At 44.2% G+C, this 25,823-nt stretch overlaps 1 protein-coding gene across 2 annotated transcripts in view; it reads left to right on the top strand.

The window, feature by feature from the left end:
- The window catches only part of LOC118369393 (adhesion G protein-coupled receptor A3-like), a 262,103-nt gene that overhangs the window by 228,251 nt on the left and 8,029 nt on the right, over positions 1-25,823 (top strand). For both annotated transcript variants that reach the window (XR_008095029.1, XM_052498400.1), the window contains exons 15-17: positions 9,653-9,778; positions 14,280-14,403; positions 18,629-18,774. Coding sequence is in view for 1 of the 2 variants with exons in the window: in XM_052498400.1 (XP_052354360.1) it covers positions 9,653-9,778; positions 14,280-14,403; positions 18,629-18,741 (363 nt within the window). In the remaining variant the exon portion in view is untranslated. The remainder of the gene's footprint in view (positions 1-9,652; positions 9,779-14,279; positions 14,404-18,628; positions 18,775-25,823) is intronic.

The raw sequence follows: 25,823 nt of genomic DNA, 5'->3' as shown, positions 1-25,823 counted from the left end.
TTTGTACCTGTTTCCTCCAGCATCTTCACAGACCTTTGCTGTTTTTCTGGGATTGATTTGCACTTTTCACACCAAAGTATGTTCATCTCTAGGAGACAGAATGTGTCTCCTTCCTGAGCGGCATGACAGCTGCGTGGTCCCATGGTGTTTATACTTGCGTACTATTGTGTGTACAGATGAACGTGGTACTTGGAAATAGCTCCCAAGGATGAACCAGACTTGTGGAGGGCTACAATAGCTACACTGAGTTTGAAAGTAGGCCTTGAAATACATCCACAGGTAAACCTCCAATTGACTCAAATTATGTCAATTAGCCTATCAGGAGCTTCTAAATCCATGACATAATTTTCAGGAATTCTCCAAGCTGTTTAAAGGCACAGTCAACTTAGTGTATGTAAACTTCTGACCCACTGGAATTGTGATACAGTGAATTATAAGTGAAATAATCTGTCTGTAAACAATTGCATCCAAAAAGTAGATGTCCTAACCGACATGCCACAACTATAGTTTGTTAACAAGAAATTTGTGGAGTGGTTGAAAAACAAATTTTAATGACTCCAACCTAAGTGTATGTAAACTTCCAACTTCAACTGTATTACTGTCCCACAGTGGCAAGAAGTGACCCCCACCCCCCCAAAAAAACTATAGGCCTACAATACATAAATGGTTCCGAGCCTCCCTAACACTAAAACTGAAACGAAATAATATAATATAACATTTTTATCAAACTGAAACTAAATAAAAATGTCAATCAAGTTGGAAAACTAACTGAAACTAAACTGAATTTCAAATCAAAATCTAAAAACTTGTAGAAATACAACCTATTATTAAACGGCAAAAGTATTAGAACCTTGATCGTCAGGCAAGGTGATTTGAGCTCCTGGACACCTGTGTGTGATGTGGATCGTGAATATCTAAGAGTAGGTCTACAGCACAACCCCCTCAACTCCTCTCCAGTGGACATGAATCTGATTGAACCCGGAATCACAATACCATTTCCAGAGCAATGGGAATAAACAGTTCCACAGCAACCTCATCAGCGTGACCTGTGCTCTTTGTGAATGCCTTCTGTGTAACAGGCAAGGCCAAGACTGTGCTCTGTGCTTATTAATATGTAATAATATATATAATATAATAATACACTTTTATCCGAAACAACTTACAGTCATGCGTGCATACATTTTACGTATGGATGGCCCCAGGAATTGAATCCAGAATCCTGGCATTTCACGCACCATTCTCTACCAACTGAGCCATACGGGACCACAATTCTCCCCTGGAACACTTGGACAACGTTGAGCCAATGCTTGGACAACGTTGGGAGGAGGCATGGACAGCTGGATGCTGCCTTGTAATTAGAGCCTGTGTATTGATGTGACGTCACCCCATGCACCCTTCAGGAATTGAGACTTGTAATAATTTGAAGGGAGAGAGATAAGGGGAGGGGTGTATCTGTGGCTAGGTCCATTAAGCACCATCTGAATGTCTTCTCACTCAGCAAGAATTCAAATATAAAACTGTAATTGTGGCGTGTTTGTGTCTGCCTGTATGTACAGTTTGTGTGTGTCTCACCGTACTTCAGAAGGGTCAGAGGTGAGGCTTGCTCTGGAGATATCATTTGCCCTGGCTGTTTTTATATAGTTAAAGCATTTTAAAACAATGAATGGATGTGAACTAATGATGTTTCCTCTCAGATAATGTAGAGTTGAAGTCGGAAGTTTACATACACTTAGGTTGGAGTCATTAAAACTCGTTTTTTCGACCATTTTTTGTTAACAAACTATAGTTTTGGCAAGTCGGTTAGGACATTTACTTTGTGCATGACACAATTTTTCCATCAATTGTTTACAATTGTGGGGGTGCTTTGCTGCAGGAGAGACTGGTGCACTTCACAAAATAGATGGCATCATGAGGAAGGAAAATTATGTGGATATAATGATGCAAAATCACAAGACTTCAGTCAGGAAGTCAAAGCTTGGTCGTAAATGGGTCTTCCAAATGAACAATGACCCCAAGCATACTTCCAAAGTTGTGGCAAAATGGCTTAAGGACAACAAAGTCAAGGTATTGGAGTGGCCATTACAAAGCCCTGACCTCAATCCCATAGAAAATTTGTGGGCAGAACTGAAAAATCATGTGCGAGCAAGGTCTACAAACCTGACTCAGTTAGGCTAGCTCTGTCATGAGGAATGGGCTAAAATTGATCGAACTTATTGTGGGAAACCTATGAAAGGCTACCCAAAATGTTTGACCCAGGTTAAACAATTTAAAGGCAATGCTACCAAATACTAATTGAGTGTATGTAAACTTCTGACCCACTGGGAATGTGATGCAAGAAATAAAAGCTGAAATGAATCAAAGTCTCTACTATTATTCTGACATTTCACATTCTAAAAATAAAGTAGTGATCCTAACTGACCTAAGACAAGGACATTTTACTAGGATTAAATGTCAGGAATTGTGAAAAACTGAGTTTAAATGTATTTGGCTAAGGTGTCTGTAAACTTCTGACTTCAAATATATGTACAGTATTTGTTATGAGAAGGGTTGCCGAGGCAAGGCATAGTTATTTGAGTTGACGTGGGTAGCTCATCTTGGGTCAAACACAGCAAGTAATGGGATAAAAGTAAATTAGCCAGACAGACTTACTCTCTTATGGCAATGTGTGTTTATGTTCATTGACCTGACAGTAATAGTTTACATGAATGAAGAGAGCATGGCTGTGCTTGGAAGAAAAGTGGATCATAATCATGTGTTTTTTAGGAATATTTGAGTAAAATGCTGAGAGATTATGTGTCTTTGATTTGAACAGCTCACGTACCATTTATTTCGGTGTGCGTGCGTGTGTGTTTGTTCTTGTGTCTAGCTGAGAAAGGGGGCCATTTGTGCGTACGAAGTACGGATGTGTGTGTCGGGGCTGTGCTCGCCAGTGTGTGTGTGTGAGTCATGTTTCACATTAGTATTTCTCCGGAGGTCAGGTTAGGCGTTGCACCTCCACGGTTTAACTTCAAAGTTCACTCAATTCTCCCCCCACCCCGTATCCCATTCCACTGGGTGAGCGATACGCTCCCGTATCAAAGGTGAAAACTAATCTGGCCAGTGAAATTCCTCTTTTCGCATCCAAACACTATGTGGCGGCCTGCCTGCCTGCCTTATGTCATAATGAGACCCAAACATGTAAATGGGAGCAGGATGAGATGGAGCAGCCACTTAGGCCTAAATGGCTGCAGGTAGCAGAGCTGTCAGGGTGTGAAATGGGATTGGCCTTGTTGTCATGCAATCCATAATCAAAAAATGGAAGAGAAGATTGCAGAATGAGGGAGGGAGGGAGGGAGGGTGGGAAATGGGAAAGCATAGGGGGTCGGAAGGTGTGAGGCAGAAGTTTCTCAGCCATGAACGTACACTCCCATAGCCTACACACACACGCACACTGTAAATACACATGGACATGCTGCACTTAGACATATGCAATAGGACACATTTAAGCACAGAAACACTTTTTTTTTGCCTTTCCCTGCTCTCTTTTCTCTTCCAGACCTGTCAAGTTGTGTATTGCGGCCACACATCATTGTAGGCTAGTTATGGTCTAGCCCTGCTGGGGATTCAGCAGTGTCTAGTCTTTGACAAGCCCTTCCTCCGCTCTAGGAAATTTCAGTCTGAAGTGTTTTGGAAACAATGTGGTTTTTATGATGATCGTAATAGAGTCATCAGAGCTCTAATATTACATTGCAGTGCTTTTTTTATGGGCCGGCACTCGGATGCCATTGGAGGCCTCTGTTGGTTCAGGAGACCGAGAAACAAATGTGTTGAACAGGAATAGACAAGAGGAAGTCTCTCTGGTGAGCCTTGTGATTGCACTAGTTGAGTTATTGTTATAAAGGGACATTTTAGAGCTTTTGACTTTTTAACATCATATTCATTATCTCCAGCAGCATGTCAGTCTTCTAATGTGAAAATGCCACCCCTCCCTGGCTTGAAACACATTGTAGTTTTTGAAAATCACAGTTAAAAAAAAAAAAAAAAAAAAAACATTCCTCCCAATGACACCATAGCGACGGATTTTCAAAATACCTTTTGTTCCTTTCCGTTTCAGTGTAGAACATATAAATGTGCAGTGATATATATATATATGGGCATGGTAAACATAGGTTGCACCTCCGTCACTCGGTCGCGTCGTTGCCATTGTTATCAACATTCTACAAATGCCGCAGCATATTGATGATCGTAAATGCCAAGTCTTTTCTAAACGGCGGCGAATGGCTATTTCGTCAAATTTACACTAGTGGCCTGGAAATACATTGTTGGAAGCAGACAAATAATTTGTAGAAAATAACTTTGACATCATCATTGTGATGGTGTCATGTTTACAAAGTGGAAAAATGGAATTAGTTGCCAAAATCTTGCAGTATCCCTTTAACCTGTGGAGTGTTATTGTTATTCTTTGTTGGGCACTTTAGAGGAAAATTGCAGTTTTGTGTACAGTGTATCAACCAGTGAGGGAGGAGATTGATGTTGTCCATATTTTCTCTAAGAGTTGAGCAACATGTGGTCTCAGAAGGCGTAAGGAACGTGTGTGTGTGTGTGTGTGTGCAGAGAGCATACAGAGATACCTCCATTGGGACTGCTGTGTAGTAAAGAGGAGATGAGTCACCCTTCTCTCACTCTCAGCCCCAGACTGCGCCCACCAGCCAGCTCTCCACCGGGCAGGACACCATGTGAATGTGGCAATAGATTATCCTCTTAGAAAAGCACTGCATTTTTCAAGTATAGCTGTTATCATAGTTTGACAAGGTATTCAACAGGTTCTATGTATGTAGGTTGAGAGACAAGCTTGGTTAGTGAAATGGGGAAGTCATCTTATTTCGTCATTCAGACGTGGTTCAGGTTGTTTCATTTGTTCATTTAGGTAAGGAACTCTCAGCCTACAGCCATTCCTTCAACATCCTTTAGTTGTAATCATGGTTGAGTAACTTTGTGGAACACGCACGCACACACACACACACACACACACACACACACACACACACACACACACACACACACACACACACACACACACACACACACACACACACACACACACACATGCACACATGCACGCACACGCACACAGGGGCCAAGGTCACTCCACAGAGCACTTAGTATAGGTCACTTAAGCTCATAGCTTCAAGTCTATTAAGAAAAGGGACTGCAGTAACTAGAGTTGTACAGTATACACTAAGTGTACAAAACATTCCTAATACCTTCCTAAGATTGATTTGCGCCCCCCTTTGCCCTCAGAACCGCCTCAATTCGTCGGAGCATGGACTTTACAAGGTGTCAAAAGGCATTCCACAGGTTTGCTGGCCCATGTTGACTTCCTACAGTTGTGTCAAGTTGGCTGGATGTCCTTAAGGCGGTGGACCCGTTCTTGATGCACACGGGAAACTATTGAACGTGAAAAAACCCAGCAGCGTTGCAGTTCTTGACACACTCAAACCGGTGCGCCTGGCACCGACTACCATACCCCGTTCAAAGGCACTTAAATATTTTAATATCACCCTCTGAATGGCACACACACGATCCTTCTTTAACCTGTCTCCTCCCCTTCATCTACGCTGAGTGAAGTGGATTTAACAAGTGACACCAATAAGGGATCATAGCTTTCACCCGGATTCACCTGGTCAGTCTACGTCTCAGAGTTGTTCGTAATTGTTTTGTCCACTCAGCGTAATTCAGATACACAGCAAATGTTACTTCTTTTTCATCTAAGGCAGAGGAAGAGACTCTGGGGGACATGATGTTGACCGTATCCTTTGATGTGTAAGTAGAGGAATCAAGCATTATACACAGGACCCTTAAATAACGGTGTCTGGAGGGACGTTTCACTGTGTTCCAAATGAGATGACATCATCTAATAATGGTCCATAATATGATGTTTGATTGAACTTGATTTCATTACACAAGCAACAGTGTGCTTTATGTGCACGTCTCTGTCAACAGCGTGATCCTATCGGTCTTATTCCGTCTCCGCGGTTATGAGAGCATTCGGCTCACAACCACCAGTGAAACGTTGTAGAAACAAATGTTGCATGATGGTTTTTCGGGATCGTCGCCTGTCAGTCACCGTTCACTGTTAGTCCACACCGGTTCTTTACGAAGCATGTGACAAATAAAATGTGATTTGTCCAGGGAGGGAGTTTGACCGGGCCTGCTCCCCTGGGTGTTATTGGATGGTTGTAGATGGGTTTGATATGCACACTTTCCAGTTCCGTTCCAGAACGGCTGCTCAGGGATGATAAAGAATGGTGCTGGATGGAGCCGGGAGCCCTTCGACCAGTCCGCCAAGGGACTTTAATGTGTATGTGTTCCTGTGAGTCTCTGTATCGTTGTCGTATGCATGTGTACAGGGGGAGAACAAGGGAGAGATAATTGAGCGCATGCGCTTCAGTTTGACCATAATCCTTTAAATCCTCATGAAAATAAATATTGGTGTACAGACACCATTTTAGCACAGCACCTCCCAGACCCCACTGACTCCATGATCTCTCGATGTTCAGTGTAACTGGGATCTTCTGAGATTATTGGATTGGATTGGGCCGGGTTTAATTAACACGAGTAATCTGATTTTCGGGGATGGTGGGGGAGAGCGCGTGTCGTGTGGATTAAATGTGTAGGGACAACACAGACATGGGATAAAGAGGCTGTTTGGCTGCAGAGGGGAAAGGGACAACGGAGCGTGCTTAGACGGAACATGGTGGCTAATCCAGAATAGGTTTAGCCGGCCTGGGCACGGTATACTGTGGCTCAGACTGTGGTGATTTGTGCTGTCAGGGCCGGGACAGGGGCCCCGCTAAACACACTAATAATGTCCACACAGGCAGCCAAGCAACACTCACTGATGTAATACGATAGTAATAATGATAATAATAGCTGTGAGTGGTCTGGATGGAAGAATCCTATTGGAAACTGGCTCGCTGCTGTTCTTATCTGACGCTGGTAGTAGCGCTGGGTTGGGAAGAATACGTGAGGAATGGGAATTGTTCAGAGCCTGGTGCTACAAGGTATTGCAAGGAGACATCACTCAGTATCACTGCTATATGAACAATTAGGGATATGCTGTATTTTTTTGTTCCCCCTACAGGCAAAATATATTGGTTATGGATATTGCATTATGTGTCTGTTAAGCAACTACACTCTTAGGAAAAAAAGAGAGAAGGGTTTCAAAAGGGTTTTTCGGCTCTCTCCATAGGAGAACCCTTTTTGGTTAAAGGTAGAACCCTTTTTGGTCGAGGTAGAACCCTTTTTGTTCCATGTAGAACTCTGTAGAAAGGGTTCTACGTGGAACCAAAAAGGGTTCTTCAAAAGGTTATCCTAATGGGGACAGCCGACTATCTATCTGAGGTTTTTCTAAGAGTGTCGAGACAACACCAGCGATGATAATGATAAAAGGATGTTTTGCGATTGGGAGAATGTGCGGGTCTTTTTCTCCATTTCCTGGGACGTTGATTTTCGACCAATGGGATCATTCGGTTGTGAGGGGAGTTGATGCGCCAGTATTTGGCATCAATCACCCTGCAGTCTTTGTTCAACTGTCCACTGTATGAGAGGTCTGTCTCTCCCTGCATCTCCCCAGGAGTTTTAACACTGGGACTGGCAACGCTGAGAACTATTTGTTCAAAGCAGGCAGTCATGCACCCTGCAGTGTGATTCACAATTTTTCTCGGTCTGATGAAAGTGACATCTTCCTCCTCCCCCACTCCTCCTCCATCTTGCCCTTCTTCTTTGCTCCTAACCCTCCATACATTGCACACTTTTCATCTCCTCTCTTCCACCTCTCCATGCTCTTTTCTTTTCTCTTCTCTTCATCCCCCCACCTTCCCTTTCCTACCCTCCCCTTTCCCCTCCTCTCCTCTGAGCCCCTTCCTACCGTTTGACCTGAGCCAGTCAGATGACTGTTAGTGTTCCTCCAATCATCTCACCCCACAGCAGTAAATCCAGTCCTCGGCAGCCCCGTGAGCTAAAGTCCCCTCCTGCAGCGCCATTTCTCAGATACTAGGACTGCTCCTGGAGTTATGGGGATACTCTCAGCAGGCTATATATGGATAGGGTATAAAGAATTAGTTGGGTATATATGGATTTTTACTTAGCAGGAGGATCCTTGAATCCAATATGAGGGCATTCGACGAGTAGTTTTGATTGGTTCAGTCGGTCAAGTGGTAAATGGCTGAATATGGTGTAAAGGCTCAGGGGCTAAGAGGCAGGAGCTACAGCAGTCTCAGTTATCATTATAGCCTCAGTGATGATGATCTAGTGATGTCGATATGTCCCATGAGACACTTTGACCCCGGGAACTCGCCCTTCGCTGTGCTTTTAACCACTCTGGGCGGATAAATAAAGGTCCCGTCATTTCAGAATGGTCATTTGCTATAGCTGAGAATTGTAGTTGTACTCGGCAATCAGCCCTCCCTCTCCTTTTGCCTCTCTTTTCCTTGCCCTCTCACGCTCTCTCCCCCTCCTTCCACAGACAAATTCTCTATCTCGCTCTCGATTTCACCCTCATCTCCTCTCTCCCGCTTCCTCTCCAGCTTCCTCACTCTCACTCGCTTTCCCTGCTATCCCTCTGCCTCTTTCAGTTCGGGCTCCATTGAACTGACTGGTGATGTTCTGCGTGGTCGTCTCTCCCTGTCACACTGTTACATATCTGTAAGAGATCTAGATCCGCCTCTGGCCATAGCCCTCTTACCCTCCAGCCCTGACTATTAGTGCTTGTCACACAGTACAGCAGGGTCACGGGCCCCCACAGGCCACTAGCGGCCCCTACCGGTCCCTGTGTGAGCCTGTGGGTTAGCTGGTCAGCGGAAGTGGTGATAGAGAAGGACAGCTGTGTAGAATACACTCACGGCCATGAACACGGACGAGGCATCATAGAGACACGGAGCTACGGAGCCAACCCTGCTCACTCCCACACCAGGCCTCCGACGGTGCCCATTCAGTTCTGCTTTGTTGTCACGATGATGTGTGTGCTCTCAGTGTGACGCGACAGCATAGTAACGCTCCTGTGTGAGGCCCTGTAAAGGGCAATATATGCTTCCAGATGTGTAGCACAGATGCGGCGTGATGTTGAAGTTTTCCTAATGAGCGTCTGCTACTCTAGTAGTATGACATTAAGAGAGAGAGAGAGAGAGAGAGAGAGTCATGCTGATTCTCTCGCTCCCCGTGAGTGCTACGTGTGTTTTGCAAATTCGGAGAATGGTTTGCACGACATAACGTTTTTTAGTTGTTGTGGACCATTGTTCATGTGGTAATGAGCAGCAGTGCGCGCACGTGTTTTGTTTTCGGTTGCCCAGATACAGCATACACATGAGGTCCACTTCGTTTTCTTTGCTCTTAGACTGTCACATTCAGTACATTGTTTGTTTTACGGAATAGTATGTGAAATACGATACCATATGTCGTGTCTGACCCTGGTATCTTTCTCTCTTCACCCCCCCCCCTCTCTCTCTGCCCACCTCCACCACTCTCTCCCCCCCACTGTCTCGTTGTCTCTCTTCTCCATGTCCATTTCTCTCTCAATTCAAAGCATTGAGTACAATTGCAAAATCTTATATACTTTCTCTCTCTCTCTTTCTCTCTCTCTCCCTCTCTCTCCCTCTCTCTCTTTCTCCTATAGGATCTGAAGAAGGTGCTTTCTTTCCCCCGTACCCTGGGAGTTTCTGCACCCGGTCGTGTATGCCTGCACGGCCGTTATGTTGCTCTGCCTCTTCGCCTCCATCATCACCTATATCGTGCACCACAGGTAAAAACCCTTGGAATACCGTGTGTGTGGTGGGGGGGGGGGGGGGAGGCATGGGATATGTGTCTGTCTGCGTGCATGTGTACAGTATGTGTCTGTCTGTCTGCGTGCATGTGTACAGTATGTGTCTGTCTGCGTGCATGTGTACAGTATGTGTCTGTCTGCGTGCATGTGTACAGTATGTGTCTGTCTGCGTGCATGTGTACAGTATGTGTCTGTCTGTTTGTTTAGTTCTGTTTTGAAAGGATTTGAAGTGAGTTCTCATCTTCAGTTAACTAACCACGCTTGGTAAAAACACACACACATCCAGGTCATGTATCCATCACAACACGCCGCCTCTCCTTTTTGGGATTTTTCCTTTCTTCATTTTCCTCCGTCATGCTCCTGGGTTGTGAGTCAGCCGCTGTGGGCCGGACTCAGACATCTGAACTGGAGGATTGATGTGTGCGCCGCGCCTGTGTATCTCAGTGCGGTTTAGAGGGATGTGTGCGCGTGCGTGAGTCAAACTGCCCCTACTCCATAATGGCCAGACCACCTCGGTCACCTCTCTCCGTATGGTCTTTGAATCCCCGAGGGCTGTGCTATATGTCCGTTCGTCTAGTCGTCCTCTACTGATGATCCAGTGTGGTCTCCAGGCAACCATGGATAGCTTGTTATTTGTTCGGGCCTCATTTTCCCTTTTGAGTCTTTGTTAGTCACTCACGAGCAACGGAGTAAGCGACCGAATGTGACAAGCATTCATTCCTTCTATACCTTCACTGTGCTGAGGATAAAAGACCAAAAAAGAAAGTTGTTCCGTGTCTCTGACACGACAGATGAAATAAACGAGACCTTTTTGATACCGCCTTTGGTTCTGATGGGAAGTAGATAGGTGTAATGGGTCGTGAAGATCTATGAGCAAATGTAAGTTTGGCATCATTATGAGGCCAGTCTGAGAAAGAGAGGGAAAGGAGATATTGACAAAATGAAGGGCTATAGACGGGTTGGTTGTTCGGAAACGAAACCGATGTGTGCGCAACTATGGGGGCGACAGACGGGATTGGCTTATGCTGTTGGCAACATGTAAACTATATTCCGTCTCCAATGTTTAGCAAAAACATAAACACATTTGTACAATGGGCACTCGTTGTCTCTCAAATACATTTTTTACAGTTGTTGGTTAACTAGCTAGCGATTTTTTTATTTGTCATATTAGCATTGACATAAAATCAGTCAAAACACCTCAAAACAAGACAATGGTATTAAGAACAAGATTAAACGAGCCACTTAACAATCCCCCACATTGGCAGCTTCTTGTCATTGTCGGTAGCTATCTGTGCGCCTCGTTTTCATGACGTTGTCACCTAACCCCGTCCACAAGGGTAGATGGACGACGAAGACGGGTAACTGCAGTCTGGGAGGAGTGATGTCGTTGGCGCCGCGGTCGGGAGACACCCTGTTCTCAGAGGGAACGAGCCATCGTATCACAGCTGCAGCAGGAGTACAACGCTACAACACCTCGCCTCCCTCCATGTCCAAAGGTGTAACAACACAGCCAAGCCGTGTCTTCCTTACTGTAGAAATGCTCTACGGGCGACATTCTGAATTGAGATCCGTGCACACCAGTCTCCCATTGATGTCAGTGACCGATTTACGCGAACGTCTTGAGTTGTGAACGCAGGTCTCAAATCAGAAAAGTGTCCTAAATGTGTAGAAATAACGTCACTGACTGTCATAATGTTAGTGTATTCCAGGCAAGAGGAGTGTGTAGTTAGTGTAGCACCACTGAATAGTTCAGCTGGTGAGCTAACACAAGTGCTAATTCCACAGGGGCGAAGTTCACCCTTCGGAACGTTCCCTCCCCTCGGCCAAGGAAAACGAGTAAGGGGTCAGTTTTGCCACACGTGTATTGTAGAAGTCATTTCAGTGCTTCACTGACTCCTATATAAGGTTAGTGTATTTCAAACAAAGGGAGTGTGTACTGACTGAATAGTGACGCTGGTGAGCCTATTATCAAGGGTTTATTCCATTTGGACTCCCAAGTTCACCCTTGAGAATATCCCCTCGGGCCAAGGAGAACAAGTGAGAGGTCAGTTTAGCCACATGCTCTCCCGGGGAAACGAGGAAGTGGAGGGGTTCCAGGTGAATGCACTTGACCCAATAAGAGCCCATAGCCAGGCCCATGACAAGCACTGGGAGGCAGGCAGAGGCTGCAGTGATTTATGGCCATCTCCTAGAGCCTCCTTGGTTGTAGTTTAGCACCTAAAAAGCAGCTCTTCCTCTCCTCTTTGGCACATAACACTGCACACTAACTCAGACACGCCTCACAGGATACTGCTGCTCTCTCTCTCCATCTCCCTCTCTGTCTGTATGTCTCTCATTATCACTTGTTTTCACTAATTCTCTCTCTGGTCTCTCTCTCTCTCTGGTCTCTGGTCTCCCTCTTCCTGTGGTCTCTCTCACTCTCTTTCAGTCTTGCGCTCTCTCTCTCTCTTTCTCTGGACAGAGGTTGCTTTCCTATACATGTCTTCCCCCTGGTGTATAATGGCACTGGTTAAAATGATGAGGATAGTGCTGATTTAGGATACTGGATAGATTATTTGACCTGGATGCTGCATCCGGATTGGCTAACCCACATATTCTTAGTGTTTTTTCCAACAGCTGGACACAGAGTGGCAATATAGGTTAAGTGCCATGCCTACGGGTCTCTCTCTCTCTCTCTCTCTCTCTCTCTCTCTCTCTCTCTCTCTCTCTCTCTCTCTCTCTCTCTCTCTCTCTCTCTCTCTCTCTCTCTCTCTCTCTCTCTCTCTCTCTCTCTCTCTCTCTCTCTCTCTCTCTCTCTCTCTCTCTCTCTCTCTCTCTCTCTCTCTCTCTCTCTCTCTCTCTCTCTCTCTCTCTCTCTCTCTCTCTCTCTCTCTCTCTCTCTCTCTCTCTCTCTCTCTCTTCAGAATGGCATGGCTCCCAAAGGTTTTCCATTTATCTTCGGTAATACTAATTACCCCCCTCAAAGACATTCTTTGAAAAAGTATACTTGGTCATAACAGACTTTATATGGGCAAAGAAACCTCTTAGAATCAAAAGGAAGGTTCTACAACTTTGAGTTTGAAGGTGGTTTTAACCTTATATCGATCGACTCACCACCCGAATCAAATGAAATCACATTTTCAAATCAAATCGAATTTTATTGGTCCCATACACATATTTAACAGATGTTGTTGCGGGTGAAGTGAAATGCTTGTGATCCTAGCTCCACCAGTGCAGTCGTATCTAAAAACGATTCACAACAATACGCACAAATCTAGAAATATATAAATATTAGGACGAGCAGTGTCGGAGTGGCATTGACTAAAATACAGTAGAATTAGAATAAAGTATAGATATGAGATGAGTAAAGCAGTACGTAAACAAGATTAAAGTGACTAGTGATCCATCATGGGCTTTTAACTTACGAGATATAGTTAAATGCCGTAAAGAGAAACAATGGGTACATATTTAAGCTGCACGTGCTCATCTCCAGAAACTGTCTACGTGTCTATTTTCAAAGGATAAAGTTAAGAACATTGTAAAAAAAAAGATGGAAGACATTGAAACGTATTCTACAAGAACCAATTATCACTCCCTTAAAACACAAAACTATGAACAATACTCGGATAGTTTTTCAGAATCCACCAATAAATTGGTCCACATGGAAAACTAAAGGCATAGATTACTTGGTAATAGGAAAAACGTGTATTTCCATGATAGAATTTTAAAAAGCAGTTCTGGAGGTACCAATGTATATTTTCACATGCAACTTTGATATGACGAAATGCCTATTTGAAATATGTTGGACATCAGAGCAACCGTAAGGAATTCCTATTTGAGTCAGAAAATGATATTCATAAGACAGGTAAGATACATGAAACCTTGCAGAGAGCCTTATCCAACTGACAACGATTGGAACCAAGACTTAAAACTAACTGATGTTGGCACACGGTGGAGGGAATGTTGGAACATAACTAACGTAACGTAACATAACGGCGGTGGACAAAAATGGACGATTAATCCAGTATAAACGAATGTATAGGATGTATTACACGAGACTAAATTCAAAAAAAAATGTGGACAGCAGCGTCCATGTCTTAAGTGTAAAACTAACAATGACTCAATAATCCAGGCCTTCTGGGAATTTGAGGCCATGTGGCAGAGAGCGACTTTCACCTCATCCCGTTATTTCTATTTTCTCATCCATCTGTTTTCTGTTCTTCCCTGTATATGATCTGAACGATGAATTGCATGACATGGCTGTGCTTTAAAATCAGTGTATTAATTCAGGGGATATGTACATTGCATTTCCCCAGATTTTCACCTCATCCCCATATTTCTCATCCCCTTATATCCTAATAAATGACCTGCATGATTGAAGTGGGTATTTTGAAAACTCTAAAATGTTCAACATCCTCTCCATCAATCTGTAATCCATTCCCCTGATTCTCTGTGCTATTCATATTTATTTGACTGACTGTGTGGGTTTTTCTTTTGGCAGCACAATCCGCATCAGTCGGAAGGGATGGCACATGCTCCTCAACTTCTGTTTCCACACGGCTCTGACCTTCACTGTGTTTGCCGGAGGCATCAATCGAATCAAATACCCCATCATCTGTCAAGCAGTAAGTGCACTGCCTTTTCATTTCCGCCCTCTCAAAGCTCTCCGGTGGAAATGATTATGAATGTCTATTGAGGTGCTCAGAGTGCACAGTGCAGCACGTATAGCTCTCTCTCTCTCTCTCTCTCTCTCTCTCTCTCTCTCTCTCTCTCTCTCTCTCTCTCTCTCTCTCTCTCTCTCTCTCTCTCTCTCTCTCTCTCTCTCTCTCTCTCTCTCTCTCTCTCTCTCTCTCTCTCTCTCTCTCTCTCTCTCTCTCTCTCTCTCTCTCTCTCTCTCTCTCTCTCTCTCTCTCTCTCTCTCTCTCTCTCTCTCTCTCTCTCTCTCTCTCTCTCTCTCTCTCTCTCTCTCTCTCTCTCTCCCTACACAGTGTTCGACAGTACAGTACAGTCCATCCAGCTTAATTTGCCTACCCTACAGTAGATGAACGAATGCTTTATCCAGCTAGCTGTCTTCCTGTGCGTTTCCTATTGACATATTGGCTGGCAGTACATATCCTCTGACGAAAGCCAGGTTGCCTGTCCCTCCGGGGGTTTCCCGACCTGGCCCCCAGGGGATTTTTACCCGGCAGTTTGTTGTCCTAATGAGGGTGTTCTTTTGCCGTCGTCTCAAGGGGAGTAGAAGTATGGCTGCCGTTACTGATGTTGCCTACCGCTTCGCTCTCTCTTCCTCCGTAGGTGGCACCTCCGTCTCTTAGCCTGAGGCTTGTGAACGAGAATGAGAAAATACAGAGAGAGCGAGAGAAAGGGAACGAGAAAGAGAGAGCGAGTGAGGGAGAGAGATAGGTGGAGAGAGAGCGAGACACAGGCACCCGTAAGCGCTGCGGGACGCGGCTGGTTACGAGGCCTGTATGCCGGTGTGGGTTAGCTAACGGGTCACAGGAGTGCTTTCTTTCCTGCTGGGAGCATTAACGCTTAGCTCTGAGATGTTAGAAAATAGAAGAGATCAGGGGAGATGTGTCAACGTGAGAGGATCCTGCCATACGTACTGTTTTTAGGGCCGAGCCTGGAGGCAGCGAGGGGAAGGATAGCATTGGGGTGGCTAATTGGTGGTGCATGTCAAGACCTGAGGTGTATCCTGAGTCCTTTACTTAAAGATAAAGCAGATGGTTGGAGACATCAGGTAAGAGAGGTTTCAGCTTTTGAATAGAGATGCTTACCTCTTAGTCAATCTTTGGCTTGACTGATACTCGTGTGAAAGGGTTATTATGGTTGTTGGGGAGTTTTGATTTCAGGGTTAGCGATAGACTCAATCTTGTCTTGACAAAATAAGGAGTAAGAAAACCAGAATTGGGTATGCATGCCCATTGTTGTTTTGGGGGAGATTGATAGGAAGACGTTACAAAGAATGGATACTGGTTGATGTGGAGTTAAAACGTCAGCGTTTGGCGATAGACTCAATCGTGTCTTGACAAAATAAGGAGTATGAAGACCAGGCACGTGGCTACATTTTGAGAGATTGACGGCTAGATGACACTGTAGGTTTAAACAACATTTGAACACGTCATCTTGCCTCTGCGATCTCTCCTCAGCGTGTGGAGCATTTAGCCAGCTTTTCTCTTGTTCTACCTTTTCAGTTGAGGTTTCGAAGGCTTCAAACTCACCCTCTATTCTTTTCTAGTCAGAACCAAGTCCGTCAGTGAACCCGGGACCCCCGGGGCTGCTGCCTCGCCCTCCTGTCACCAACAGTTTAGACATCTTCTTGTTCTAAAACACAATGAGTCCACCTCAGTGTGGAGCCAAACACATCGATCACCGTAGCTCACTGTAGCTCATGGAAGCCAACAGTGCCTGGCATGCCTTGGCTGCCTGTCAGGAGGGTTGGCTTGGACAGAGAGACAGCTAGCTAGGCTAGGCGCCTCTGGTTCATGCCGCGCCCGTCAAGCAAGCGTCGACAACTACATTGTGTGACACAGTTCAGCCGGTGTTGCGGCTTGAAACTCCACCCCCCTATCGACCCACCTGCTCCCCCACTGCGTAATGGCACATGATTAGCATATTCCCCATCAGAATTTTCCGTCCACATGGATGCATTGGCAACATGTGCTCTGAGTGACATGCAGACATCTTGCCGAGATGCCACAGTTTGAGAGATGCCTGTAAAGCAAAGGACATCTTGTGTGGATATTACCCCTCTCCCAATGTCATTATTGCCGCAGGTGTGTTCTGCACAGTGTCTCCGGTGCTCCTTACCACTGGCTATTGATCTGATTGAATCACGTTGCCTAATGTTGAAGCACTGCATTTTTAATGGGTAACTCGGCACTGCTATGGGATTATTTGGGCCCGGTTTGTCTCTCCTCCTCTCAATGGGTTTGAGGCTGTTCCCCTGTTCCCAGCAGTGGGGACAGTGTCTGGGATGATTACATGGCTGATTGCTAGAGGAGCTGGTAGTAAGGATATGTGTGATCACAAACACCTCTCCCACCCTCCTCCGTCCCTCCACCCTCCACCCTGCCTGCAGATGGATCCCGCTCAGGCCCAGCATGGTGCCATCACCCCAGGGGAGCTGTTACACACCACCCCCTCTGACAGGCAAACTTCAAGGAGCTCTGGAACCGTCTCTGGCAGCCTCTCTCGGCACTTCAAGCACTCGCAAACCCCCTTCCTCTGCAAACCTCCCCCATCTCTCTCTCTCTCTCTCCCTCTACATCTCCTTCTCCTCTCTCGTTTCCTTCCTCCAACCCACTCCTCACTGTCACTTTGCATTCTCTAATGTTAGTGATCTCTTACTTATAAGCCACACTGCGACAGTAACACTGACCCTAACCCAGACTCACTCAATTATACTCCACACTGACAGACCCAATCATCCCTCTGTGATTCAAACATACCACACTTTCATACCACTCCTTGTGACAGTGACATACAGTAGCTAAAGACTATACTACTGCAAAGTTATACTGGGTCACTCTCCCTCCCTCCCCTGACCATTCCACGCTGTGTGCATCGGTCTACTCTATGTGTGTGTGTGTGTGTGTGTGTGTGTGTGTGTGTGTGTGTGTGTGTGTGTGTGTGTGTGTGTGTGTGTGTGTGTGTGTGTGTGTGTGTACGAAAGATTGATTTGATCCCTTTTGAGTTTTCTGTAGCTGATATTGCTTGTCGTGAATGTGCTGTTCATATCTTCTTGAGGTCAAGGACTAGTTCAGTGTGTGGCAATACGACTCACCCCCTGAAAACCTTTTTACTTGGGTTCCATTCCATCCTACATCAGTGGCTGTTTGTCCAGTCAGCCAGCGTTCCTTTCAGTCCAAAGGATGTGGGTTATAGCTACACTCTTAGAAACAAAAGGTGCTATCTAGAACCTAAAAGGGTAGGGTTATTCAGCTGCCCCCATAGGAGAACCCTTTTTGGTTCCAGGTAGAACCCTTTTGGGTTGTATGTAGAACCCTTTTCACAGAGTGCAATCATTGATTGGTTGAATCACAGACCACCACCTACCACTGGGAGCTTCTTCCACCTTTAACCAGTCTAACCAGGTTATTTCAAATCAGTGTCATGTCTGACTCCTGTATGGTTCCTTCAGTCCCTGTAGAGTTAGTTAAGCCTGGCAGACTGGAGCGAGTTATTTGATTGGATGCCTCTGAGTTTTGGGCCCTCTGAGCGAACTGAGGAGTGTGTTTGTGGAAAGAGGACACAATGCATTTCTAATTCTGTCTTTCCTCTATTCTTGCTCTCTTTCTCCCTCGTATCTGTGCCTTTGTGTCTCCTGTTAAAGCCTTAAAACAATGGCAGATTCCCATTCAAGCATAATTCAGGAATATTAGAACAAGAGAGGATGGGATGCAATGTCTGTTTGCATTGTAGACGTGACTGACATTTATATTGTGGTTTATTGTTGACGGCTCAAGGTTACTGTCCTGAGTCCTCTGATGTTATTGATGGCGGATGTAGGTGCGTGTGTGTGTGTGTGTGTGTGTGTGTGTGTGCGTGCGTGCGTGCGCGTGCGTGTGTGTGTGTGTGTGCGTGCGTGCGTGTGCGTGTGTGCACTAATGAACAGGTCACAGTCTTCCGCTCCCGCTGCAATTGATCTTTGGAGGAAAATGTTAGTGACGTTGTGAGTAGCGACTTTGACGTCATGCTTGTTGTGTCTGGAAAATAACTCTCTGTGAGTCAACTGGGTGTGAAGAAGTGGACGTGAGAGGGACATGAAGAATGTGGAGACGAGAGCGGGACACGACGCGAAGATACATACAGCGAGTGACCCATGTCTGTCTGTGTCCCCTGGTGCAGGTTGGCATGGTGCTACACTACTCGTCCCTCTCCACCATGCTGTGGCTGGGTGTGATGGCCCGGAACATTTACAAGCAGGTGACCAAAAAGCCCCTGCAGCCCCAGGACGGTGACCCGTCTGCCAACACCAAACAGCCCATGCTAAAGTAAGCGCAACCCCCCTCTGTGTGTGTGCTCGTGAGTGTGTGCACACGTGAGTATGCATGCCTCCGTGTCTAATCGTGCATCTGCGTGTGCATTTGAATTGTATGTAGCTGATCGTGCTTGTTGTGAATGTGCTGTTATGAATCTTTTTTTTTGTAGGTCAAGGACTGGTTCAGTGCACAATTCTATGCTTTCTTATTTCATTTCTCTCCCTACTATACTGTATGCCTTGTGTGGCCTAGAGATGCTTGTCGGAATCTGTACACAATAGCATTGGCCGGCTCTCCTGCCAGTACTTGTTAAATCCTCATTCTCACTAAATCCAAGCCCTGGTGTCCTGCTTCTCTGTTTTTATAGGCTGTGGATGTGTACCTTTCTGTCTTAACCTTTCTGTAATGTACTGTTTCTGAAACGCTGTCAGCTGCAGAGAGAACGATCATTGGGCTTGTGGTTTAGTAGGTTACTTGAAAGAAAGGATATTGTAAGCAAGTCATGTTTGGTGGATTCTGTATAAACCTTAGTTGTGTGTGTCTGTTTTTTTTTTCTTCTCTAAAAGCATGATTACCATGGGTTTCACTTGGGAGAGTTATCGGATCATTTATCAAAAGAAGCATACAGTATGTAGCGAGATTACATTCCTCACACTCCAAGCCCTATATTGTAATATTACTGTCACTGCCCGAGAATGTATACAGTTTGGCTCTTCAGTGGCTAGTGCTTTTCTTACACTAATTCTTGTCAAGAAATCACATTTTGAACTTGAGTCACTCTCTGGCGTCAGGGAACAACTTTTAGTTTGAATAATTTGACTCACATCATTTGGAATTGATTCGGATAAATACCCTAGATTGCTAGGAGCCGAGGATATTCTTTTAAAACAAACACATTTCCGAAATGGGACCTATTCAATTTAGAGACTCGTATTAGTGCGGTAGAGGTGGCGCTCAACGAGCTGTCTGCTGCTTAGCAAATAGCTATAAGCAGGGAGTTACAGTGCCTTCAGAAAGTACACCCCACAGTGACAAAGTGAAAACGTTTTTTTTTTTCTCGAAATTGTCGACTGTGGGACCTTATATAGACAGCTGTGTTTCTTTCTAAATTGTTTCCAAAATATTGAATTGGCCAGAGGTGGACTCCAATCAAGTGACATCTCAAGGATGATCGAAGGAAGCTGGATGCACCCGAGCTCAATTTGAAGTGTCATAGTAAAGGGGTGTGAATACTTACAGTACCAGTCAAACGTTTGGACACACCTACTCATTCAAGGGTTTTACTATATTCTACATTGTAGATTAATAGGGAAGACATCAAAACTATGAAATAACACATATGGAATCATGTAGTCACCAAAAAAAGTGTTAAACAAATCAAAGTATATTTTAGATTTGAGAGTCTTTAAAGTAACCACCCTTTGCCTTGATGACAGCTTTGCACACTCTTGGCATTCTCTCAACAAGTTTCACCTGGAATACATTTCCACCAGTCTTGAAGGAGTATGCTGAGCACTTGTTGGCTTCTTTTCCTTCCCTCTGCGGTCCAACTCATCCCAAACCATTACTATTGGATTGAGGTTGAGTGATTGTGGAGGCCAGGTCATCTGATGCAGCACTCTGTCACTCTTCTTCTTGGTCAAATAGCCCTTAAACAGCCTGAAGGTGTGTTGGGTCATTGTCCTGTTAAAAAACAAATGATAGTCCCACTAAGATGGGATGGCGTATTGCTGCAGAATGCTGTAGTATCCATGCTGGTTAAGTGTGTCTTGAATTCTAAATAAATCTCAATAGTGTCACCAGCAAAGCACCCTCACACCTCCTCCTCCATGCTTCACGGTTGGAACCACACACGCGATCATCCGTTCACCTACTCTGCGTCTCACAAAGAGACGGCGGTTGGAACCAAAAATCTCAAAATTTGGACTTTCCTTGCTTTTGGCCCAAGCAAGTCTCCTCTTATTATTGGTGTCCTTTAGTAGTGGTTTCGTTGCAGAACTTTGACCATGAAGGCCTGATTCACATAGTCTCTCCCCTGAACAGTTGATGTTGAGATGTCTGTCACTTGAACTCTGTGAATAATTTATTTGGGCTGCAATCTGAGGGGCAGTTAACTCTAATGAACTTATCCTCTGCAGCAGAGGTAACTCTGGTTCTTCCTTTCCTGTGGCGGTCCTCAAGACAGCCAGTTTCATCATAGCGCTTGATGGTTTTTGCGACTGCACTTCAAAGTTCTTGAAATGTTCCATATTGACTGACCTTCATGTCTTAAAGTATTGATAGACTGTCATTTCTCTTCGCTTATTTGAGCTGTTCTTTCCATAACATGGACTTGTTCTTTTACCAAATAGGGCTGTCTTCTGTATACCACCCCTACCTTGTCACAACACAACTGATTGGCTCGAACGCATTAATTAAGACAGAAAGAAATTCCACAAATTAACTTTTTACAAGGCACACCTGTTAATTGAAATGCATTCGAAGTGATGGGTGAGAAAACCCTCCCAATTTAATCCATTTTGAATTCAGACTGTAGCACAACAAAATGTGGATTAAGTCAAGGGGTATGAATAATTTCTGAAGGCACTGTAGGGATGGAGAAGATACCTACTGATGTCCAGGGAGCATGTGTTTATCAATATCATCATAGGCATCGTCATGGTCATTATCACCTTTATGATAATTATTCAGTAACTTGTCATCGATATTACCTTAGAAAATGAAGGCGAAGCCACAGGGGAAATTTTATTTCACAGGACTTGTTGGTTCATTGGCAGGATAACAAATCACAGTGACTGTGCGAGGCTGGTTTGCAAACTGACATGTTAAACATTTGACGGTCATATATTGATTTATATTCAAAACGCAACTATAGGGAGAGAGTCTGAGAGCCTGTGCCAAGTAGTAGGTTGCTGGTGCATTAGAGTGAAAACTATAGCAGTACTCATACTCACCCTCCCTGTTTTGCCACTTTCTAGGTACCTATTGAAGATGCCCGCTCTCTCTCTCTCTCGCCTTTGCGGTAGACAGAGGGAGTTGTTTTGGTTTCCATGGTGATAAATGGGTTTGGTTTGTGTGTTGGTTGAGTCCTCTAGCTGAGACTGCTTTGCTGGGAGAGTGGGGGGAGCAATAGAGGAGAGAAAGAAGAGGAAATAGTGTCTATCCTGCTGAAGAAGAATGAGGCGACTTAAACAATGACCTGTTACCATAGTGCTCACCCAAGGCTCTAGTTACCTCAATGACCTGTGAGCCTGCATTGAATATTAGCTTTTAGGGATCTTGGTATTTTTTGTACCTTCATTTTCACCAGGGAAGACATATTGAGACCTAAGTCTCTTTTTCAAGTGTGCCCTGCACAATAGAACATAAATATACACGAAATATACATATACATTACCAGTCAAAAGTCTGGACACACCTACTCATTCCAGTGTTTTTACTATTTTCTACATTTAGAATAATTGTGAAATAACACATGGAATCATGTAGTAAACAAAAAAGTGTTAAACAGACAAAAATATATTTGAGATTTGAGATTCTTTAAAGAAGCCACCTGTAGTCACCTGGAATGCATTTCAATTAACAGGTGTGTCTAATGCATTTGAGCCAGTTTGATCAGTTGTGTTGTGACACGGTAGGGGTGGTATACAGAAGATAGTAAAAGACCAAGTCCATATTATGGCAAGAAAAGCTCAAATAAGCAAACAGCAACAGCAACAGTCCATCATTACTTTAAGACATGAAGGTCAGTCAATCCGTAAATTTTTTAAGAACTTTGAAAGTTTCTTTAAGTGCAATCGCACTTAAAGCTAAAGCACAGCTGGGTCATGCAGCAAGACAATGATCCAAAACACACAAATGGCTAAAAAGCAAGACATTTGAAGTTTTGGAATGGCTTAGTCAAAGTCCAGATCTGCTCCCAATTGAGGTGTTGTGGCAGGACTTGAAACGAGTTCATGCTTGAAAAACCACAAATGTCGCTGAGTTAAAGAAGAATTCCAAAGTTCCTCCACAGCGATGTGAGACTGATCAACAACTACAGGTTAGCATGTGGTTGCACTCATTGCAGCTAAAGGTGACACAACCAGTTATCGTGTGTAAGGGGGCAATTACTTTTTCACACAGGGGAATTGGGTGTTGCATAACATTGTTAATTAAATAAATCAAATAATGATTTAAAAAAATATATATTTGTAAACTCAGATTCCCTTTATCTACTATTAGGTTTTGGTTGAAGATCTGATAACATTCAGTATGAAAAATATGCAAAAAAAATAGAGAAAATCAGAATGGGGCAAATTCTTTTTCACAGCACTGTAGCTCGGTGGAGACCCTAGGAACCTCAAGAGTTAACCAATCCTATGAACAGGTTAGGCAATATGTGTCTAAACAACGGCAGAATTAGATCAGACGGACGTTTACGAAGTAGGGCCTTGTAAACAGAGAGCTCTATGGAGTAATGTAGTAACTTATTTTTTTATTGTGTATTCGTTAGAATAAGATCATTCAAAGTTGACCTTGAATGATCTTTAGGCTTGGGCCATATATGCTTCGTCACCAGCTGTGTTAGGTTTAGATCATTACTCATGTCTTTTAGATTGTCTGAAGCCTACATTTCCCAATCATAATTTAGGTCACCCAGGATAATAACTACTGATTCAGTAAAAGAAGACAAAATGAGTTAACTCCTAGAGTGCATAAAGGTTAGCTGAGGGAGGACAGTAAGACCCCTATTACAGTTATGGATACATTTTTCCCCAGACGAAGGCTTAAAGATAGTAGCTCAGATTTTTGGGCAAGGGAAATGGATTTCAATAAAGACGGATAAATATCTATAAGAATGGCCACTTTATCACCTCTACCCTCTGTCAGGTCTGAAAGTATTATAGCCTTCAATATTAATATCGGAGACTAGAATGTCCCCAAAGAACCAAGTTTAAGTCAATAGCAGAATGTACGTATTCATCTGCATAGCCCAGATCTTGATGTAAATCCAGTTTAAGAAGTAAGCTCCTAATGTTCAGCTGCATCAACGATGTTTAAAGTCACATGGAGTCTCCAACTCAAACAAGCTATGTTCAATAGGCAGTTGCAGGCCCTGTCTGAGGGTCTATCCCTATTTGTAATAGAGGAGAGAGTAGAAATTGGAATGACTTTTCCTCTCAAGGTTGGAATGTTCTAAACTGACCTACATGGGCCTCTGTGATTTGGCCGCATGGAATTCACAATTGTACAATATCTGGGTGAGCAGACCACAGTATTCCCTTTGCGGAACTCAGATCTAGAGGAACCAATGATGGAATGTTAGAAAGGATGGGAGGCATTAAACTGACCTAAATAATGAAAAGAGGGTATAGGCATGGTCTTTGGTTTTTGCCCAAGCCCTGGCTGTGATTTGAAAACTAAGGGGGCAGCCAATATTCACGTTTATGGAATTCATTTGGTCCCACAATTGTACTAATAGTGCTGGGCCCCCTGAGCCCGGGGGGAACTACCAATGATGACAGCTACAGGCCTGTGGTAGAAACTCCCCCTGAGCCGGACCCTCAGGAGACAGGGTAAAGGATGAGGGAGCAGAAATCTCTGGAAGCAGGTGGGCGAAACTGTTGGTCAGCTGGATGGGATCCCCAAAGCCATTTCAGCCCCGTTCACCAAAGACCGCTCCCATTAGCTGTTGCGAAAGCAGCTGCTACTTTTCCTGGGGTCCACACAAAACATGATACAGAACATTAATAGACAAGAACAGCTCAAAGTCAGAACTACATCAATATAAAATAGCCTACATATCAGTACATACACACAAAATAGCTAAGTCAAATAGAGGAGAGGCGTTGTGCCGCGATGTGTTGCTTTATTTGTTTTTTTGAAACCAGGTTTGCTGTTCACTTGAGCAATCGGAGATGGAATGGAGTTCCATGCAATCCTGGCTCTATTAATGCTATATGTTTCCTTGAATTTTTTCTGCATCTGGGGACTGTAAAAAGACCCCTGGTGGCATACGTGTCTGGTGGGATACGTGTGTGTGTGTCAAGAGATGTGTGTAAGTTGACTATGCAAACAATTTGGAAATTCTAATACAATGTTTCTCATAAAAATAAGTAGTGATGCAGTCAGTCTCTCCTCTACTTTTAGCCAAGAGAGACTGGCGTGCATAGCATCAATATTCGCCCTCGGATTACAGTGAAGAGCAAGACGTGCCGTTCTGTTCTGGGCAAGCTGCAGTTTCTCTGTGTCCTTCTTTGCAACACCTGAACATATGACTCGGCAATAATCAAGATAAGATCAAACTAGACCCTGCAGGACCTGCTTTGTGGATTGTGGTGTAAAAGAAAATCTTGGACAGACCTCTCCCAATCTTTACAACCATTCAATCAAAATGTTTCGACCATGACAGTTTACAGTCCCAGGAAACACCAAGTCATTTAGTCTCCTTAATTTTCTCATTCGCCACATTATTCGTGATCAGATTCAGCTTCGGTCCTGAACTTAGGGAAGGATTTTCACCAACTACAAATGCTCTTAGTTTCAGAGATGTTCAGGACTAGTTTATTACTGACCACCCATTCTAAAACTGACTGCAAGTCTTTGTTTAGGGTTGTAGGGATTTCACTAGCTGTGGTTGCTGATGCATTTAGGGGTGAATCATCAGTATAACACTGCTGTGAAAAGGTATTTTCCCCCTTTCTCATACTTTTGCATTTTTTTTATACGGAATGTTATCAGCTCTTCAAACAAAACCTAATATTAGATAAAGGGAATCTGAGTGAACAAATAACAACAACAAAGTAATTGCCCCCCTTTACGCTCAATAACTGGTTGCAACGACTCCAACCAAATTCTTCCTGCCCACTTTTCCATGCAGAACTGCTTTAACTCAGCGATCTTTGTGGGTTTTCAAGCATGAACTGCTTGTTTCAAGTCCTGCCACGACACCTCAATTAGAATTGTAGTCGCTTTACGCTCATTCTTCAACATAAAGGCGTGAAACTACGTCAAAATGCTGTAGACACCTTGGGGAATACGTAGAAAAATGAATCTGGTTGATAGACCATTCACTGCTC

The sequence above is a fragment of the Oncorhynchus keta genome, chromosome 36 (genome assembly GCF_023373465.1).
Source record: "Oncorhynchus keta strain PuntledgeMale-10-30-2019 chromosome 36, Oket_V2, whole genome shotgun sequence".
Classification (NCBI taxonomy): domain Eukaryota; kingdom Metazoa; phylum Chordata; class Actinopteri; order Salmoniformes; family Salmonidae; genus Oncorhynchus; species Oncorhynchus keta.
This window is presented reverse-complemented; position numbering and strand designations above follow the sequence as displayed.